This window comes from Thunnus maccoyii, chromosome 12, assembly GCF_910596095.1.
Source record: "Thunnus maccoyii chromosome 12, fThuMac1.1, whole genome shotgun sequence".
NCBI classification, from domain to species: domain Eukaryota; kingdom Metazoa; phylum Chordata; class Actinopteri; order Scombriformes; family Scombridae; genus Thunnus; species Thunnus maccoyii.
The window spans coordinates 4,829,794-4,851,907 of record NC_056544.1 but is presented as its reverse complement, the minus strand read 5'-3'; the positions used below and the strand labels follow the sequence as shown (position 1 = coordinate 4,851,907).

The 22,114-nt window shown below is 38.9% G+C and overlaps 1 protein-coding gene across 2 annotated transcripts in view; it reads left to right on the top strand.

The window, feature by feature from the left end:
- brinp2 (bone morphogenetic protein/retinoic acid inducible neural-specific 2) overlaps nt 1–22,114 on the top strand; it is a 192,411-nt gene that overhangs the window by 136,716 nt on the left and 33,581 nt on the right. For both annotated transcript variants that reach the window (XM_042427797.1, XM_042427798.1), the window contains one exon: nt 41–277. In XM_042427797.1, the coding sequence (XP_042283731.1) occupies nt 41–277 (237 nt within the window). The remainder of the gene's footprint in view (nt 1–40; nt 278–22,114) is intronic.

The following is a 22,114-nucleotide window of genomic DNA, read 5'->3' as shown; positions in this document are numbered from 1 at the left end:
ATGTGTTTTTTTTTTTTGTTTTCTTTTGTTTTTTTTACAGGTTTGCAAGATGTCCTCCCAGAGTTCCTGCGTGGGCGTTTTGTGGAGGCGGCCCTCAGCTATGTGGCGTGCAACTCGGAGGGCGAGTTGCTCTGCCGCAACAACGACTGCTGGTGCCGGTGCTCTCCACGTTTCCCAGAATGCAACTGTCCCTTCGCTGACATCAAGGTCATGGAGGAGAACCTGGAGAAGAGCAAAGACGCCTGGAGCAGCTTCAACCAAGAATTCATGGAATCAGGTATGGGCTGGAATGGTTGATATGGTGCTGATGTTTTGTATGAAGTGGTGGCAGAAGGCCAAAGACGTTTCAACTAACATCCGATGATAACGTGTGGGTAGGTATAACTATTTGAAAGCCTGCTGCTAATGAGGTTGTAGACATAAAGGTGTTTAGGTTTAATGTCTAGTGTTTCACATAACATCTCATTCTGTCTTATTCAGTATAGTGGAGTGACTATTTAAGGCATGATGCGAAATGTGTGTAGACAACTTCAATTCCCCTTCTGCTTGAAAAGGGCGACTGTGGCTCAGGAGGTAGAACAGGTCGTCCACTAATCAGAAGATGGGTGGTTCGATCTTTGACTCCTCTTGTCCAGTTTGAAACCAGAGGGAGGAAAAGTTTCTCTGTGCTCACCTAAAATCTGAGTTTAAGGCGTGTACATATGAGCATGATTTGTAACAGCACAAATAGTTTGAAAACCAATCATGGTAGGGTATACAACTAACTTGATGTAGAAACTGGCTCTTGTATTAGTTTGCTGTTCTTGGTATTAACACTGGATTGCACAGAAGTAAGAAATTCTCCAATCCAAAATGTAGCGGCTTTAAAAAGGTTCAGGGTGTCTTGTGTGAATGAGCGGTATGGAGCAGCTTGAACCTAGATTAATATACTGAGCAAAACCACTAAGAGGCATTTCATCAAAGAAGAGAAGTTCCTTGATGAATTGGGCTGAGAGTGGCACCTTGCTGAGAGTGTTGATAAAATATTTGGACCAGCAACACAGTGAAATCCAGACACTGTCAGTAATCCAAACAAGAGCAAAGAACCCTGAAGAAATTTAAACTGTCCGTCAGAACAAATGAGCTGATAAATTGTTCTGACACAGTCTAAAACCTCTTAAATACCAGACGACATGAAATCCTCACATTTGACAGCCTTCACGTTTTTAATGCACATTTAGTTTGCATGGTTATTGAAATTAACTGTAAAGTCTCATAAGATTTTTTTTTGTGTGTTTTAACCTTGGAAATAAGCTTTCATTTTTAATGAAGCCCTTTCCATTACCAGTTACACTGAAAAACAAAAAATTCTTTATTCCTTTGAATCAACTCATAAATAAGTTCTGGTTTGAGGTGTTGAGGCTTTATCTCCATATCACACGATGCTCAATTAAAGAAATGCCATTATTATTACATGACAGGGTTTTTATTTGGGCTCAGTGTTGAGACGGGCTGAAGATGTACTGACTGTGCTGCAGTAAATAAGAGAGATTAGCTCTAGGCATCTGGACAGGGACTGTTTCGCATAAGACTGTTCAGTTCCAGTTCCAGATGTAGCAGGTGGGACGGTGATGATTTATAGCTCCAAGCTGGATGGAGTTTATTCTCAGTAACACTCTGTTTACACAGCATGTACCTGTGAAGAGTTGTTTTAGTTATCTTCATAATCACTCATGATGTTTACTGAGTGCAGTCATTGATAATATTAGATAACCTACGTAAGTTACAGCACAGTTGCTGCTTCCTCATAAAGACACATTATATGAAAACCTGATATATGAGCTTCTAGCTGTATGTTACATGTTTTATGTTGCACAGTCTATTCCCAATTAGGGCTAAGGGACATTGTCTTATGAGTCCATCAGCCAGCTGTTTATTGGCTCTCTTTTTATTGGGATGCTTTGTCAAGTAATCTCTAAATGAGCTAGCACCTTAAACCAAATGTCCCTTATTGCAACACATCGCTGACATGCAACATTTTTGTGTTGTGTACAACTTTTAAGACCATGTAACTTTTGCTGAACAATGGCCACAAGTTACAATTATGGTATAGAATAGAGACATAAAATCAGCGAACTGACACAGTTCTGTTACTCAGTTATAAAGCAATGTCTAAAGCTAAAGACATTAGCAAACATTAGCTAACATTAGCTAGTGTGGTCGTACCAGTCCAAGTAAGGCTGCAGCAGCAAAACACTTGAGTGTATTGAACTGAGCAAAAGTACATTTGACTGTTTATGAAGTCAACTTCTCATTTGTAGGAGGAAGCCAGTGTTTTTTTTTCTTTTTTCTTTTAAAGGTTACATAATGTCTTTAACGGATTATTCCATAATATCTCCAACTTGGATCTTATTTTCGTAGTGTTAAACTGTAATGAAAACTAAATGGTAATAACATTTTACTTCCTACTTTAATAGCTGAGATCTGGGAATGTAGTTTGTTTGAGTTAGAATGTTAGCATGTAGCTAGGCATAGTCGTCTGCATACAGTTTTACTGTGAAAAGAAGGTTATGAGCAACATTTCAGGTGGGCCCTCTTTGGTTTTGACTTAATCTTATCAAACTGTTGGCTTGTTTACAACCTGGTTGATCTTCTGATGGCTTATGTTTCTTGCCATTTTGGACTTCATCATAGCCATCTTCCAAAATCTCAGAAAGGCCAGATTACCAACAGGGCAACTGCCCCAAGTCAAGTTTTAACACTGTTATTGTTGTATTTTACCTCATATTGTGTGTTGAGTGGGGAGTCGATTGGGGCACATCAACATATTTTTCCCCCAGAGCCCCATAACTGGTTAATTACTCCAATTACTCCAATTGATGGCCAAAACTTTGAGAATAAAACTTGTGTTGTAACCAATGTCATGCTTTAAAGCAAAAGTAAAACCTAAACACTAATTCTCTCATGTTAAAAAAACAACACAACAGTTATCCACCATTTAAGACAATACATTATTGTCTAATATAACCCTTTGTTGTCTAATAATAGAAATATGAGAAGCAATAGTAGCTGTTCAGTAGCAGTGCTATTCGTAGTAATATATACTGGCAGAAGAGGAATAACAAGGATAATTGCTATAATGAAAACCATCATTTAAGAGTAAGGCATCTGAATTAATGAAGAAAAATTGTGGAGGCCTTTTCCTCCTTATATGTAGTTAAGGAAATAAGTATGACTCATCTCTACTGAGATAAGCTGTCTCATAAAAGTTAATAATTATAGAAAAGTTGAACGGGAATTCAATATTTTCTCAACTTATTCATTCTCTAAGAACACAAGACTTTGCTTTACATTATAAGTTAGCACAACTTGTGTTGATGTGTTTTCAGCTTAGACTTTAAAACGTATGCATTATTAGATGTAACATCGCAATGTGTGACAAAGCTTATGACTGGGATGAGAAATAAGAAAGTTGAGTCTTAGCATGCTCAGCCACAGTGACGGAGGCCCCATCAGGTGTACAATCTCACTCTTGTTAAATTGATTTCCACCAAGCTGGGCTGCTGTATCAAAACTATTCACCGCAGAAAGCGAGACACAGGTGTGTGATGTAATGGCAGCACTGATGCAGAACAATTCAGGCGTCACTTCCTAAATTCACAGGAGACCCCCTCACCTCTTTTTCTTTTTCTTTTTTTCTTTGCTACATCTCTACACACTGCCAGCTTACTTCTTAATGACTTGGAAGGTGTAGGCAGGATTTAATTGGAGTCAGGTTTCTGGCAGCTTTTCTAGAACTTTGTGGGTGCGTTGTGCTTCTCTGCAAAGCTCAGGTGATTGTGTGTGTGCGCGCTGCCATTTATTTGGAAATTGCTTAGTGAGTGACATTACGGCAGTAAACAGCATTTCTGTGCATTCACTTAGCCTCATTTTGACAGCACCTGACTTTGCAAAGCTGCTTTTTTTTTTCCCGCTGCATATTAAATCTTTATAAAGATGCACTGACAGTATTGAAAAGAGAGGAGGAAGGACTTGTAATTGCGAGGCTTTCCTTGTTCCGCTGACGTTATGGTTTTTGTCAGGAGCTTAACTTTTTGCTGTTTGTCATAAAAAAATGAGTCCTTTAGTACTTTTTGAGACTTGTGTGTTTGAGTAATGAGCTAAAAATATCATGGAAGGCTCCACAGTTAGCCGCACGCACACAAGGACAGACATACAGGCATATACTGTACACCCACAGGCATTTATCCAGGGGATCATCAAAGTTTTATCCAATTTTAGGGAACACACACAGTGTACTTACACATTCACACACGTACACACACCTCACACAAGGCAAGTTGAGATAAAAAATGAATGCAGAGAGATGAGAGGAGGGTAATCTACATGGCAAATATTGTTTGACTTTCAGAGCCCCCCCCCCCCCCCCTCCCTCCTCTTAGCATCTCTTAGCCCCTCTCTTGCATCTTTTCTCTTTCACTCAGTCTTATACACACACACACGCTTTCACACACAATGGGTTTTGGCTTCTGGGGGTGCCTGGGAAGTTGGGCTGAATCTCGTCTGCTGGGATGGGCTGATAAATTTATTGTGGCGAGGGGAAAACAACTGGGAGGATTGCGTGTGTGAGATTGTTTGTGTGTGTGTGTGTGTGTGTGTGAGATTGTACATGAGTGTGTCAGAGAGACAGAAGGAGGACAAGAAAGAGACAGAATGGTCTTGTGTGTCTGTGTGCAAGAGGAAAGAGGAAAATAATACCCTCAAACCTCAGCCACTCACCATTCCCCAGCTAAAGATCCAAAGCTGTCTTGATAGCTAGCTACACACACACACACACACACGTATACACACACATACACATCACAAGAGCTCTCTGCTCTGAGGTTCTTCATTCTTTTTCTTTTTGGATAGATCTCGTGTGCAGTTTTGGAGGCAAGATGTCCCGGGAAGGTGTGAATAAGTTGTGTCTGGAACATCACACCTTTGGAAATTGAAATTGGAAAACACAGCCAGCTTCAAGGCTTAGCACAAGATTGCCTGATACCTGGTTCTATACGGTGCATGTATAAAATTGCAGTGCCACATTCCTAATTCGGAGTGCTGTAATTTCTATCCCCAGCTGTCACAGACTTCAATTTTCTTTTAGTATCTTACATTCACAGAATGCAGCTACGGTACAGAGTCAACATTTTCCTAATGTAGTGATGAGGAGTTTCGGTATATTGCATGTTCTTTAACAGACTGAATATGAATGTACTTCACTTTATGTCTCAACTATTTGAAACAAAGGCACTCTCAACTCAAACACTTACTCTTTTCAAAGAATAAGGCTGGCATTACTTCCTCAGGTGCCCCTGGTTTCAGAAGTAAATTTTTCCCATAGACAACATTATGTAACTCACAGTTGGAGCTCTTCTCCCCGCTTAAATGATCAGCATAAAAGATGAACAACAGCGTTAAAATATCTGGTTCTTTGAGAAAAAGTCAAAGGTATAAGCCTGTGTACATAAAAACTTTGGGGTTGGAGTAAACTACAAGTCCCAAGATGCATTTTGGCAATCTGCAGCGTAAATCAGTTTACCTTTCATTTCTGGTCCACTTTTGAGTGAATTCAGAAACAATGGCCCCGCGTTTTGTTTAAAACTGTAACAACTAAATGTTTTGAGTTTATTACCACTCTGATCCTTGTCTCTGACTGGCTTCTTCTCCATAGCAACAGTGGCCGAGGCTCATGGGTATTGTAGTATTTTGTGCCATCCACCAAAATGATGGACAAAACATGATTTCTCAGAAACGAACTTGAAATAATTGAAACTGACAATCATGACATAAACCTATAAGATTGTTAGATTATCCTGGTGCTTCCTATGTTTCTATGTTAAGTAAATATGAAATGGGAATACAGAATGGGGAAAAATAGGTCCAGAACCAGCGGCTCCTCCTACATTGCAACTCCATTTTCAACAAATCCCATGAAAAGGCCAAAACCAACAATACGTTAGTTTGTATCTCAGTGAATTTTGACGTCCAATTCCATCAAGTCCTACTGATATTTAGAAATTAGTCACAAATGTATAGTTGAAAATTGTTTTTGCATCTGTTGGGGTCTATTTTTCAGCTGTGGATTAGTACACATGGTGCTCTAGTAAGTATTTTGTTGTATGCATGGATTGACTCAAAATAAGCCACAGTGCCCATGTTTATGATGATGAAGCAACCAAAGCAAGAAATTTTTCAACTTTTACTCTCAAGTAAGTATGTAATAGGTGAGTGATATAGTTAAAAAGAAAACAAAATGATTAATTCACATTTACATTCAGTCAGCAGTATAGAATGGCCCATTACTCTACTAGAAAGGCATCACTATGACTGATCTCTCACATCCAGACCTCATTGCTGAGTCTGTAACATTGGCTTTAGAAGTTAATTAACCAAGCTGAGCCAACACAGGTGACACATCGTTACACTGACTCAAAGGTTGAGGTGCCATATTTAAGAGCCAATCTTATAATGGAATTCTCGTAGGGGTTAGAATTACCACATCAATAGAATGTTCCACACAGCAAGCAAACCATAAGGCTGAATCTTTGGTATATTACCTCAGCTGATGTGAGCATTGAGTCCTCGGTCACTAAACATCTTGCAGAGGGTGAGGAAAGGGTGTAACTAACTAATGAGGTCACTCATACATGAAACATAAGACGAAGCTTCTCGGTAATTGAGATTCAATTCCCTGCTCCAAGGGTGGGCAGGAGGCAATGTTAACTCCCCACTGAGAGAAAAACAGAGTGAGGAAAGAGGAAAAATCCCTTTTAAAAAATGTGACTTTCATTTTCTGCTATATTCAGTTCATGTTCATCAGAGGTAGGACTGATGCATTAATGTAAAATTTTAACTATCAGAGTGATGTTTGATCAGTCAGGTGTGTTACTGTAAGTCTTACCTGAGATATTTTACTGTCATTGAATTTGAAAAGACAGAATTTTTCAGTTCAGTTCTTTAGATTTCTGTGTTGGGAGGAAGTGAGCACGACTGCCCTATTGCAGACTATTTTACAGAGTTTTTTAAGATTATAAACAGTCTATTAAGGCAGTCATTTGGTTCTTTTCATGTTCAAATGTATATGAATGAACTTCCAACTTCCAAACTTACGATATTGTCATGCAGATAAAGGATAAGGCTGGCGTACTCAATATTTTCACAAAATACAATTAAAAGACCAAAGCCAACAATGAACTGATCCTCCAGATAATATGCCTACAGAGCTTATTCCTCTGTGCTACTGAGCTGAGCTTGAATTAAAAACACATCAATGAGCCACACTGACTGACTGCAAAAACACAGGCTGATGTAGAAATCATTTGGATGGACATGTTAATCCTGGAGTCAATGTTGATTTTGATTATGAATATAAATTATATATGCTAATAGTCATTCCATTGATGAGAAAGTGAAGTATCCATAGAACGACTGGATGGATTGCCATAAAATTTGATACATACATTCATGTTGTTGTACGATGACCTTTCAGCTGGTGGTTGGTCATCATGAGGTTGAAATTTCAATTTGTCCTATATTTTGAAAAACTTCATACATTTCCATCAGCCCCTGCAGAACTGTGCGTTTAGTGGTAATTCACATGTTAGCAACTGTTAGCATGCTAACACAAAACTATGATATCAAACCTGGTAAACATCAGCACTGAGTATGTCAAGACAGCCACTAGAATACCAACCATTACCTTTTTTACATTTACTTTCCAATGACTGGCTTGTAAACACTCTTTCAACCTCAACTTTCACTCATCTCACAATTTGGTTGTCTTTACGGTGAGCAATACAGCCTCACAGGGCTGCTAGCGTGGCTGTAGACTCTTAGTCTTGTCTTTGTTTAATAGCACAAGAAAAGCTTTACAGCAGCTGCACGTTGTGTACGTCTATTCATTAAAATACTATAAATGAAACACTTTATATATAGACGTGACATGACGTTGTTCATGTCTTTAATTTCACCATTGTGAGAAGCTGCTATACGTGCTGTATCACAATCCTCAGCACCAGTTGCGCAGTGTTAATTGGATGTACTTTGCTGTCTGAGCCTCTTTTTAATGCCTGTGTTCAGTGAAGACACAGATTGTTAATGTCACCATTAAACCTGCAAGCCAGACCTAGAGGCAAAGTATGACATTGACTTTAGCAAACAAAGTCCAACGCAGTCACACTGTTTTTGACTCGCATACACAGAGGTCAAATCCAATCTGGCAGAGTGCACATATACTGTAGAGCGCGGATTCTTATGAAGAGACTTTCACAAAATAGCTACATGATACTGATATATAGCTAAAAGAAAAAATGACTCTAATTCCACAGATAGAGAGACACCTTTACATTATTCTAAATTATAACATTTGGATATTCCACAGAACACAATGTGTTTCACTTTTTAATGAAAAAATAGTCCCTACGAAATTCCATTAATCTCCATTGTACTGGGTGGAAAGAAATCTCAGAGATGCATTTCTCAATACCAAAACTCTCCTAATAGCTAGATGTCACTAAAGGTAAGTGAGAAAATATGAGAAAACAAGATTTGACATAAAATTGTATATAAACACTTTCACCACTGCACAAAGTGATGATTGTACTTTGCTTATGTTCCCCTTGCTGAGCAGTACATTTGGATCACTGACAGACAGCACTATCTAACCATTATCTCCTTGTTACAACTGGCAGCCGTATATCATAAATGAACCCATCAATCCTGATCATAAATGTTTACATCTCCCTCTCTCTCTCAGTACACATCTTCTAATGGTTTCCTCAACTTCTCTGTTCCGCATCGTATTACTCCTCTAGTATTTCTCTGATGCAGTACAAATTGTCTAATTGTCTCTCTTCCTACATTATGTTAATTAAAAAACATCCCTGCAAGCTAGCAGGCATCCCTTTGATACTTGGTACCACCTACAAATAGTCTTAGCATGGATTTCACTCAACAATATCAGGACCCTGCTGCTTTGAATCTCTGCCCATTTACACTTTTATTGCCGTCATAAAGCATGCTGTCTCACCGTGTAGATGTAGCACATGCACTTCCTGGATTTGTCAAAACAACAAAAGGAAGGAGGGATTATTTTAGTCCCAGAGATGGATTTCGCCTCAGCTCAGGGTTTGGCAACACTTCCCCTAACTTCTCATTTCATTTCCCTCATTTCACAGGAGGACTGGATTTGGCACTGGCAATCATCTTTGCTGCCTCTTTCTGTCTTTGTTTTTCCCTTTGTCTTTTATTATCTCGTGCCCTCTGTCTGTCTGTACTTATTTCTTTCTTTTTTACATTAAGAATCCCAAACCCAATCTGTGTTCTGGCATGCTTTTGTTGTAGCTGTTGTCATCATCGATGTCATAGTCTCTATTGAATGTAAGCAAATATAAGCATGTGCTAACACTCTGGATTAAGGGTTTCATTAGAGTCCAGTGTGCTCATCTTGGCAGACTCTGAAGCACAGAAGCCTTTACATTATGGCATTGTTTAGAAACCCATTGTCATTGAAACTCATGTTATTTCATAATTCATACATATGAATCCCAAAGATATTTATTCATCTGGATAAACCATTTGGATGATATTAAACCAGGCATTACTCCCTTGACATGTTTTTATATAATATTTTGTTCATTATTTTATTAACCTCTAAAAAAAGCATAGTATAAACAGAAAAAACCATAGTAAGCATTTTAGTTTTACTGAGGCAAACAGACAGAACAGGATTATTGGGGATTAATGGAAGTTCTAAAAATTCTAATCTGTAATGTAAGAAGCAGGGATAAATATAAGAAGTTGGTAGAAAAAAAAACATTTTAAACTTACTTTGTACCATAAGCTACTGTGATCTGCCGCACCTCAAGAGGAAATGTCTGTTTTAACAGCATTTTTTAACAGACAACACAGTGCCAACACAATGTCAGGAAATAGTGTTCACAGATCTGAGTTGTATTTGACAATCAGCTCTAGTGACAATGAGATGCAGATTAATTAGAGAAAGAGTTCAATGATTGCAAGCCTTAAAATTAATTGGTTAAAATTGCTTCTACTCAGTATTCTGGTATCACAAAGGCAACTGGAGTCTTTTCAAATGACCATTTCATTTGCCAAAGCAGTAAAGGGTCCATCGTGCTTTGAAAACAGACTTGTGTGTGTCCTTCCATGTTGGTCAAAGATAGATCAAAATGTAGACACAAAACCTTAATTTGCACTCACTAAAACAAGGTTACCAACTGCTTTACAAAAAAAAGATCAGGATTTGATTGTTGAAACAGGGCCAGTAATAAATCAAATCTGAACTTGGCAATCCAAATAGAGAGAAAGCAAAATTTTAAGAAGTATCAGTGAGTGTTATACACTACTTCTAATGAGCCCAAGAATAATGAACTAATTCTAAGGACCTCAGAAGGGCGACATCACTATTAATGACATCTCCCTCATCCAGACATGAGAAGAAATCTGACATTTAGGACATTGTTTTCCATTTAGGAAATTTGCCAGTTATTATTAACGTTACTTTTATAGGGGGACCATCTTTATACAGAGGGACCACCAGAACCAATTTTCAAACACTGGAGGCAAACACTGGGGAAAGTATTGGAAAGATTAAATATTCATTCTCTTCTCTGTTTTTCTTGTTCTCTTTTTCTGTCTGTGCCGATATTGTTGTGAAGCACTTTGTAACCTGTATTATAAAAGGTGTTATATAATAAAGTTTTACTTACTAACTTACTTACTTGAAATATGCTCTTTAGACATAAGAAGAAGGATCCAACTTTTCCTCACCTATCAAGTTCCTGACATCTCTGGCCCCTCAGGGCCTCAAGTTCAAAGTCCGCAGTGAAAGGCTGCAGAGATAACGAATATAATTGCTATTTGCAAGAAGAGCCCCTATGCAATCATTCTTAAACAAATGGCCAGTGGCAGCAAAATGTCTGTCTAAAGCTGAACAGATATCATTTTGACCTAAGTCTAAACAATCATCTAATTTAATACTTGGAGGTAAAGAGGTGGTGGCTTAATTTTTACTGGAATTGACTGCCTTCCAGAGTATGGTCAAGTCTCAGTAGGAACTTGTAAGTTCAAATAATTTTCACACTTGGCAGCTCTGCATTTAGTCTTTAAACACCTAAATGCTAAATAACACTGGGTTGGGTCCCCTGTGTGTCTTGCTCAGGCTGTATTCTACTTCAAGTCAGGAGTAAACCGAAACTTTTTAAAAGTTGAGTGCTTGTTTACAATGAAAGATAGTACCTTGAGAATTGGATCACGGCTTGATATCTCAGAAGTGTAATAAAATATCACTGCGATATGAATCATTCAGGAAGGCTTCTTTCTTAAGGTCTTTCATGTATTTTTTGTGATTTTTTTTTTGTGAGTCAGTAGTTGATTTTGTATTGTTATCAGCCTCAAGCCTAGGGGTACCTGGGCTTGTAGCTGTTTTGCTACACAGTCCTGGATGGTTGCAGAGCAGTAAGGAACAGACAAATTCATCAGTGTGTGCCCAACTCAGGCACCATCATTATTCTGCTTTATCAAAACCACAATCCATTTCAAGGATATTCTTCAAACTCAATATCATCGTCATTAACCAAGACACATTTCTGTATTAAAAACAAACATACATGCCCTTTAACTGATACTGTCCTCTATATCTTCAGTTATTGCTTACAATTAAAATCATATTCCAGTCACATAATGTGCATCTCACTTAACAGTCAAACTGGCCTTAACTCCTAAGCAGTATGGTTTTCTGACTGAAAATAAGTTGTTTCAACTACCAGCATCTTGACAGTGGAATGCATACAGACGGGTGACAAATTAAAGTAAAAAACGTTACAGGCCTGAATGCTTGACCCCTACAGTGAGGGGGTCTGGTGGCTCTGTTATGCTGTGGCTATGCTGTGTTAGCTGGCATGGTTTGGGTCCAATTGTCCCCTTAGAGTGAAGGGTCACTGCAAATCAATACAAAGTTGTTCTGAGCAATCACCTTTATCCTATGATGAAACATTTCTATCCTGATGGAAATGGTCTCTTCCAGGATGACAGTGTCCCAATTCACAGAGCACAAGGGCTCACTGAACGGTTTGATGAGTATGAAAATGATATGAATCATATGCTATGACCTTCACAGTCACCAGATCTCAACCCAATTGAACACCTATGAGATTGAGATCTGACTGAATGCGAACCAAGCTAACATCCGAGTGACCATTTCCCACAAATGCATTAGTACAAACACCGATACACTCATGCACACATATTTCAAACATTAAGTCTACTCTAATGGATTTCATGAAGCCTTCACTGAAGGTCAGGCTCACCCCATCATGATGTTATTCTGATACTGAATGGTAAAGGATTAGGTGTCTTCTATTGTCAGGCTTGAATGACTGAGATCACAAAGGAATACCATCTATTACTGACTGAAAGGGAGAAACTCAGATGAGTTTATATATATATATATATATATATATATATATATATACACACACAAGTGAGAGGGTGTATTGAATGGTAACATAATTTAATTTTCAGGGTTTTTGCCAGGGTTTGATTATATTATAATAGGCCTTATCATTATCAAAATAAAGACATTTCTTTTCTTCATTAACAATGTAACAGCCTTGTCGAACATTGTGTGAGTTTGTAAAGTAAGCCACTTTCTCTCTTAAGAATGTTTGGTCAATGTCATGTTTTTGGAACGTTAAAGTTGTCCCCTTCCTCACATTTAGCTGTCAACCTTTGTCTAGTGGGATCAGCAATGTTGTAGCCAAATGGTGTGGCATTGACTTGTTGACTTATTAATGGAGGGGATTCCATCAATTCTGTGATTAATAACTTATGTATTTCTTGCTGGCCATATTATGATTATTACTGATACTTATAAAATTATATAATATCATTATATCATATATAACTTAAATGCTAACACACACCTAGAGTGGCTGCTCAAAGAAGAGAGGCTTGTCATATAATGTTCTGACATGTCTGTTTTGCTTCCATGCTAGTTTCAGACGATGGTAAGTGCAAAGCAATGGCTGCTTTGTGTTCTATATGAAAAATTCACAAACAAAGTAATCAATTGGTGTTCTATTAGCACATATTACAAACAAGTCAGAGTAGAGCAATAAGATTGCTTTTTTGCGTTACCCCTGCACAAAAAGTCAAAAGACAATGGTAACAGGCAGATATGTTGAGGGTGAGGGAGAAAGTGCTGACTTTTCACCTGCTGCCCTGACACGCTCTCCTGCCTCTGTATCAAATACTCTGGCACAGAGCCAGCACACTCTGCTACAGACAGCTCCAGCCCAACAGCAACAAAAACTGAAAAATAAAAAGCTGAATTTTTCTGAGTGATGGTGATGTGCTGCTCTCATCCTGCCCATCACAGAAACACTACTGGAAGTTGTGGCTCACTTTGGCAAAAGTACATGCCTTTTTCATGATTATGGTCCCTGCTAAGTGTGTGTGGCATCTGCTGGTCCTCTATAGTACTGTACTGAGCAGAGTCTGGGGGTGGGTCAGTTTAATGATGATGACAAAGCAGTTCCAGCAGCTCAGTACTCCTGGCTCCTGAGGGATGTGTCCACTGTGGATTTCAGTATAACAATTATTTGTAAAAAGTTTTCTTAACTCACAAGTCTGCCTATAGGCTCCTGATGGGGAGCCAGACCTCTGGAAAGCAGTCTTGCAATATTGTTAGTGCAAAGAGAGCAAACACTGGTCACAATCTCACCTTTGCCCACAGTCATGCTCACCTCATATGTATTGATACTTCTGATACATTCTCCCATGAGACGGACATCTGAAAACATACACTGTTCTTGTTCTTGTTCTTCAAAGATAGTTCTGGTACTAGTTCTTATTAAAACTTTGGTCTTATTCTGGTATTTTTGGCCATAATTCCTACTATATCTGTCTAATACTCTCTGGGTTAATTGCTGAGGTTAACTACTTGGAATGCAGCAACATCTCTAAAAACAAGCCAAAAAACATGAGCAGTAGGATGATCAGACAGAATTTGAGCAAACCTCCACATAAGACAAACTTATTTGAAAGAAAAAATAAGTGCAAAATTATGATAAGATTATTACCCAAACTGTCCATTGTAAACATCCACCACAGTTTAACAAATGACTTACTGGTTAGACTTTGAGCTACCTTACTTGGCTGTGAGTAGACAGTTTGCCTTTGAAATAAAGAATTAATAATAACTTATTTATATAGCACCTTTAAAAACAGAATTGCAAAGTGCTTCACAAATAATACAAAATAATAAAAACCCCACTCCCATAACAGAAGAAACACACAAAACAACAAAAAAGATAAAAACTGTCAAAAAACAATAACAAAACAAATCAAAAAAGAGATAAAGTTAATGCAGAAAAGCAAGTTTTCTGGGTTTTTAATAGCGATTTAAAAGAAGTCAGCGAGGTTGCAAGACACATTTCAACAGGAAGACTATTCCAGTTTTGGGGCCCTGATGGCAAAAGCACAGTCTCCTTTAGTTTTAAATGTGGATCGGGGGATTGTTAGCAAAGTTTTGTTACGAGATCTGAGGTTGCATGCAGGTAGATAGGGACACAAAAGTTCACAGATGAATGCTGTGGCTGCAGCATTTTGTATAACTTGAAGGCGTGAACGTGCTTTACTGTTTAGGCAGGTAGAGAGTGAATTACAATAATCAGTTCTTGAGAAAATCAATACATGAATAACTTTCTCAAAGTCAGAGAATGATAGGAATGATCTGATTTTTAAACCATTCAAAGTTGATAAAAACAGGACTGAACTACCTTATTGACATGATGATCTAAAGTTAAATTGGAATCAAAGATGACTCCTAAATTCCTGGCATTAGGCTTAACAGGAGGCACTAGGTTAACAAATATGTCATTGAAATCTAATGTGTCTAATGACACAAATAAGATTGTTTCTCATTTTTCTTCATTGAATTTGAGGAAGTTATTTGACATCCAGTATTTGATATCCCTCTCAACAGTCTCTCAAGAAGTCAGACTGTTGGGGGATCCTGGTTTTACAGACACATAAGGTTGTGTGTCATCGACATAGCGATGGAAAGAGATCTTATGATTGTGTTATAATTTGCCAAGTGGAAGCATGTAAATACCGAATAGAAGAGGACCTAGGACAGAGCCTTGAGGTACTCTGTAGTTCATAGTGGCGGTAGATGATGTGAAGTGTCAGATTTTGTTGTAGGGATGTTGCCGTGATGCCAGATCTCAGCAATTAGTTTGACTGAAATTATGGCTAAATCTACAAAAACAAGACCCAAATTGCAATAGACTGAAATTATCCTTATGCATATAAAAGACACTGTGGAACCTTTACATGGATTGATACATTTTTAGACACTGTAGTATCTGTTCCGTGAGACAGACATGTGATGGGCATCTAAAATTCTCTAGAAATGCTTACCGTGATGTTGATGGTCAGTCTGTCTATATACAGTCTATATGTCCAATGATCCACAATCTCAATAACTAAAGGCCAGACTGCCATTTTGGTTGGTCCCTCAGAATTTTTATCTAGCTCCACCGCCAGGGCAAAGTTGCCCTTCAACCAACACTTAGGACTCTAACATATCTCGTAATTTAAAGGGTTCCAAGATATTTGCTGTGGCTTTTCATCTCCTCAGAGGAGGACTCTTGATGTTTTTGGTTACTCCCTGACCTTTCTTCTAGCACCACCATCAGGCCAAAACATACAGTTGGACAGAAGAAATTACAAATCTCAGGGCCAAAGAGTATTTCCATGATATTTTCTGCATGCATTTGTTCTCCCTAGAGGATGAACCCTGTCCTTTTTCTTGTTTGAATAACAAGAGCAGTTGCTTCACCATCTCTTTAAGCATCTAAAAGCCAGATGCTCTATTGCTTATCTGCCACAGCTAATTAGGCTTGCAAGTGTAAAAGTAGCATATTTGACGAGAACATAATTGCAGTTTGTTTGTGCTTTTATTTTGTACTTTTCATTTGTGTGACACACACACACCTCAGATCTTTCATTTAAATGGCTATGTGTTCTTGTTTTTTGTTTTCCTAATGTTGACATCCGGGTTGATTATTGTGGAACTGAAGGTAATTTAGATGAGTATGATCTCAGTCCAGAATTCAGTCAGTCAGTTTAGAGAGTAGCTTATTGTGTACTGCCTCTCTTTCACTCTCACCCTGGCTCACTTGCTTTGACCCCTCTCTTTTCTCACTTTAAAATCCTGCAATCAGAAAGCAGCTACTGATCACTGTTGGAGTGTTGCGATAGGAACCAGCAGGGGAGTCAAAGCATTTAAATGGCCTGGTCAATGAAGGATTAAGAAGTGTGTGTGTGTGTGTGTGTGTGTTTGTGTGTCTTAACAAACAGACGCAAACAGACGACCCCAGACATACTGAGACTATCGGTCACCAGAATAGCATAAAGATATACATCATTGTATTTGTTTAAATAATAATAAAATATTATGAAATTAGTACAAATTCTAAATCATTTCAATTAAAGAAATAATTAATGTCAACATTTATCCACCAGAAAATTGATCTGGTGACAGTATTTTAAAAAATGAGACAATAGTGTAACGTGGTGTTTGGGTGTATTTAAACAGAATAGCAAAGTTTAGGAAAACTTTAGTGATACCTAAAGGAGATAATTTAACATACATGATTTGCTTTTTGTGATTTTCTGTTATTTATATACTGTTATGATGTCAGATATCATGAGGTTAACGCATATAGAAATGCTCCCGGCAAGACAAAAGCCAGGGCTTCAACCTGCTCTGAATGCTTAATTTGCGGCAGTTTTTTCTACCTTGCTGACGAGCTGACGTCAGCTTGTCGTGCATGCCCATAAATAGCCTTTGTTGCAAAAGTTTGTTGTTTGCATCCACTCTCATATCTCAGATCGGATTCCAGCTCAAACATGTACAGATGTATTTGAGAATTTGACATTTCGAGTAAAGAACAAGAAAAAAGTTGTAACATCCTACTACTATAGTTTGTTGCATGGTTTGTGGCAAAAAATGGTTTGTGGCCAGAAGTCAGCCTTGATGCAACTTCCTGAAGCTAACCAATCAGAACAGAGTGGGCTCATCAAGAAGGGGGGGGGGGTTAACTGTAAATCATGCATAAACATTCAAGTAGAGCCCCAGAGTATAAATATAATGTATATGTGCATATATCCTCTTTAATTTTTATCCTCTTTCTCATTTTTTGCTTAAACCTGCTTATTGATGAAAACGATTAAGCAGACTAATTATATCCTATGGTGCTATATCTGTTTATGTGTATATGTTCTTTTACAGTAAGGACTCCCTTTGTGGAGGGAAAATGTATTATTCTCTTTTTTATATGACAAGTCAGACTCCTTCTTTGTACCATACTCACATGTAAAGACACTGAAATTCAGACTTCTCAAACTCTTCAGACGTATCTTGCTTCCTGTGTGTTTTGAAATGTTAACTTAACATTAGTGAGCATGGTAAAGTACTTGCTTAAACATCACAGACTTGCAAGATATTGTCACATTTTAGAATATAATGTCAAGACTTTGAGCAAAGCTGTAAATTGTGACAAACTTTAAACAAAGCACAGTACCTATCAGTGTTTACATGGAAAATAACAAACAAGACATTTCTACAGTATGCTTAAATTGGCTAATCCAAACATTTTGCTAGATTATGGTCAGGCTAGGTGTTTTATGCAAAGCATTTACTCACTATTGTTTCAGTGTCTTTTAGGTAACCACAAAGGGTTCACATGTAAATCAAGCCATATTTTGTTTTTTGAAAGTAATCTTTGTTTTTTTTTATGCAAATACAGTCCTGAATAATATTGTCCTGATCTACTGATGTGGAAATGTGGTGCTAACATTTAGCCTGTGAAAAAAAGCTAATTGAACACTTGATCAAAATGCAGAAGCTCTTCAGAAAGTGGTCAGAGGAAGGCAGTGGCTTTATTGTAATACATATTGTATTTTAGATGGACGTTATTAATATTTAAATCTATTGGGAAAAACTCCAGAAAAATAAGATTATATTCTCAAAACTCAGACTCTCACAGCTCAAACTATTATTCACTCATTCACTCTGTTATGTTTTTATAGTCTCTTTGATATTCTGTGTCAGTGTTTTTCCCTATTTTATCATCTTTTATCTCCAAAGATCAGGGGTTGTATCTATCTGTAGTCGATCTCTTGCCTCACCTTACCACTCTGCCACATCAGCTTTCTCAACTCTCAGCTGATAAAAACTCCTCGGTATCGCAACACAAATGCGGACGAAGAAAGAGAAAGGCTGCAAAAGGGGGAGGAGGAAGAAGAGGAGAGAAAGAGTGGGCAGTCACTTTCTCTGTCTGTATTTCTGGTGTCGTGGTGGAAGAGGATGATCTCCCAAAAGACTTGACCGCTGGCATCGGTGAACCGGCACAGATGTCTGTGGAGGAGGTCTTGGCAGGAATGGATAGAGAGGGTGGCAGATTGGAGGATTATACAGAAAGACAGAGGCGGGTAGATACTCTGGAGTGACAAGACGGTGAACACAGATAGGTATAGTTTAGATTTTTGACAGAAACCTGGGGTGCTGGGAAATGAACTAAAGCAAGAAAAAGCCCAAAAAGAAATAGAGAAGCTCATCAGTGGGGCTCAATAGTCTCTTTTCCTTCGTTACTTATGCAACATCCAGGCATATAAATAGCTCAAGGGCGCGAGCCCCAAACTGACAAATAGGCAGGCGGTGGCAGTTCATCTTAGGACGTTGCTCTGGGTGAGAGGAGGTGACGCCGTGGCCCTGCGAGGCATAACCTGGTAGCTATTAATCCTTCAACACGTGTTGGGGAGGAAAAAAAGATGAGATAGAAGCGAGGAGGAGAGTAAATCAAGGAAGAGAGGGAGAAAAGCAAAGTGGAAATGAGGAGAAGGGAGGACATGAAGCTCAGGAAAGGAGAGGAGATTAGAGGGAAGGAGAGGAAAACAGATGAGAAGAGAGAGGAGGGGAGGACGGGAGGTGATATGAAGGGGGAGGAGAGGAGGATAAATCAAGAAGGAGTAAGGCAGAGGAGGAAAGAAGTGAATCAAAGAGAAGAGGACATGACATGAGAAGACAGAAGAGGATTTCCAGTAAAAAAAATGTTATTTACTTTAAGGAAAGTAAAGAGAGGGAACGGCATGCAGAGGAGAAATGATCAAACAAAGAAGAGATGGGGAAAATGGTCAGGCAGGAAATGAAGGGAAGAGTCAAGTCAGGTGATTTTTTTTTATTCCACAATATTTCAGTTTTTCTTCCTACACTGTGTTTAACATTTCGTGACAGAGCCATACCCTCAGATTTGTTCAAATCAAGCTCCCTTAAAGCCGTCTAGGAGAGTTTTTTTTTTTTTTTCACAGCAGGGGATATGATATTCTTTGCTGTCAGATAGGGCTGTCACTGCGAAAAAATTTCCCCTGCAGTGATTCAGGATGACTGAACAGCGCGGTATGCAGTCTATGTGATATTAACGCCTTTTTCTTTTCTTTTTTTTGGTGAAAATCAAGATATGTTAGTCTAATTATGTGTCGGCCAAACGGAGCAGCAGTACCTGACAAACACGTGCGTGTGTGTGTGTGTGTGGGGGGGGGTGTGAGTGCATGTGCAGGGGAGGTGTGAGAGAGAAAGGAGGAGGAACAAGAAGGCGGACGTGAATTACGTGAGGTTAAGTCACGCGAGAGTTTCAGATAAGACAGACAAGACAATATTGAACAAAGGCTGTGATTAAATGGTGACCACCAGTCAATATGTGCCTCTGCGTCGGACAAAGCTGAGCGTCAGTGTTGCTTAGCAACACGTGTCTGACTACAGCATAGCGTGTGGGTAAGCGTCAGAGCGTATGTGTGTGTGTACATGTAAAAGAGATTGGTAAAGAGGAGAGGGTGAGAGCACCTAAGAACAAAAGATCTCAGCCATCGTGAGGAGAGGTGGCTCCTGCTTTTATTTCCACAGAGACATGGCATGCGAACGTCCTCATTTGCCGGCCGCAGTCTGGTTTCACAAATAAAATGCAACCCACAGTCTCATATACGATGGTAAGTTACACTAAGCAGTCCAAGCAGACACCAAGAGGTTATCCTTTGTCTTTCTTCTGGAGGAAGGGGTAAGAATGCTGGGTTGCACAGCTGTCTTCTCTGGATCCAGTAACGTACTTGGTTGAACACAGAAAAAATCTCTACTCATCCAGCGAGGTTGAGATTGTGTGGCCTAGTTGTAGCTTAACGTACATACGAGTGTACTTCCTCGTAGCTGTGCAAACAGCTGGAAGCACAGTTTGGAGACCATCACAGGTGTTTATACTCTCGGTGACATCACAGCCGAGGAGGGGGGAATCCCTGGGCATTCTGGGAGCCAAGAGTTTAACTCCACCAGATTTCACACCTGGGTGTGAGTTGAGCAAAGCATGATGGGAGTTGAAATCTGTTTCGACTCTTTTTGTTCGACTTGGCGCAGTTTCTTTCATCATCTTTCATTCAGTCAGGCTTTATGACTGCGTGCAGGCCTACATTTGTCTCATAAACGGCGTATGAGGCCCAACAGTTGTTACTGCGACAGCCCTACTGTCAGATACAAACATATACTCATCAGCATAAAAAAATACACACACACAGTCTCTAATTTTTCACTCTTCGTTTCTTGATCCCTGACCTCTACTCCTCCCCAAGTCATGAAAAAACTCCCCCTTTTTCTGAAGACAGAGATAAGAGGAGAAGGAGGAGGTGCCATCATTCCCTCAGGAGAGGTCGGCTTGTGTAATGAACACTCTTATCGCTTCTCCCGCCTGACTTCCTGGAGACGACCGCCATGAAGCGTAACTAAAACGGTGGTGTAGAGGTGTTATGGGGATACATCATTTACCAGGTAACCACTGCATTTGGGGACTTAGATGACTTGAGATAATGCGAGTTTACTGAAATCTCTCACAACCAAACAGCAGCATGAATGACTCATTCTGGTAGTCAGGCAGGGACTTAAACCCAGGAGAGTTTATCACGAGGTTGTTAATTGGTAAACATGCACTTTGAACTTGACAAGGGAGTTTGTTTCACGTCACCTGGGGACACTGGGAGAGCAAACTGAGGATTTAGTAAGGCAGATTTACAAGAGAGTATAAGCATAAACACAGGTGATAGGAGATTCTGAGCTCTGTTATTATTATTTTTTTGGCTGCAATAGTTATATAAAATGGATGTGTTTATATTTTTGATACATTTTGGCTTTAATATTAAGTCTAATTCTAACACCATAATTGAAGCCCCTATGTTGAATGTGCACATAAAGCTGCACTAATTATTATTTTTACATCAATGACAGATAAAATGACTGACTATGTGTAATGTAAGAGGGATCGCTCATAGTGACCAAACGGAGGATTAGCGCTTCGCTTGGCTTTACAAATTGTTTTAGTGTCTTTTAGCTCATTGTTTTGGTGTTCTGGCCCAGCAGCAGAAAGCATTTGTTTTCAGAGAAATAAACTCTGATTAACCCACTGTGCACAACTTGCACAGGACAAAGTTAGGAACTAGCTAACTAGCAAGCTAAAGAGCCGGATGTTATAGACCAAAAGTAGCTTGAAAGAAGTGAATTTTGAATTTTATATTTGTCAGGTGGCCAGAAACATAAATGTTGCTTTGTGTGCTGGATGTGTAAATAGTTAACTGTACAAAGTACAAAGTGTATAGTTGTTTTTGATACAATAATATGTATTTGTTTACAATGTTCAAGTGGTACAGTGTTGTAAAACTACTGTAGTAACCCAAACAGCAAGCTCCGGGGCTGAAAAATGAAGCCAAAGCGGAAGTGCCAAAAACTGCAGTTCCTCGAATAGCCACATGAGGCTCCAAAAGCAAGTCAATCCCCACAGACCTCCATGTTAAAATGCCAAACTTTACAGCAGAAATAAACATGTTTACATCCTGGTGAATGACAGCTGTATGGGGGTGATTTTTTTTATAACTCAACCATTTAAATTTTTATTAAGCCGTAAAGGTATGGTATTTCAGCAACCAAGCTTCATTCAGCCCTCCTCAGCTCCACCTCTTTGCCCATTTTGGATTA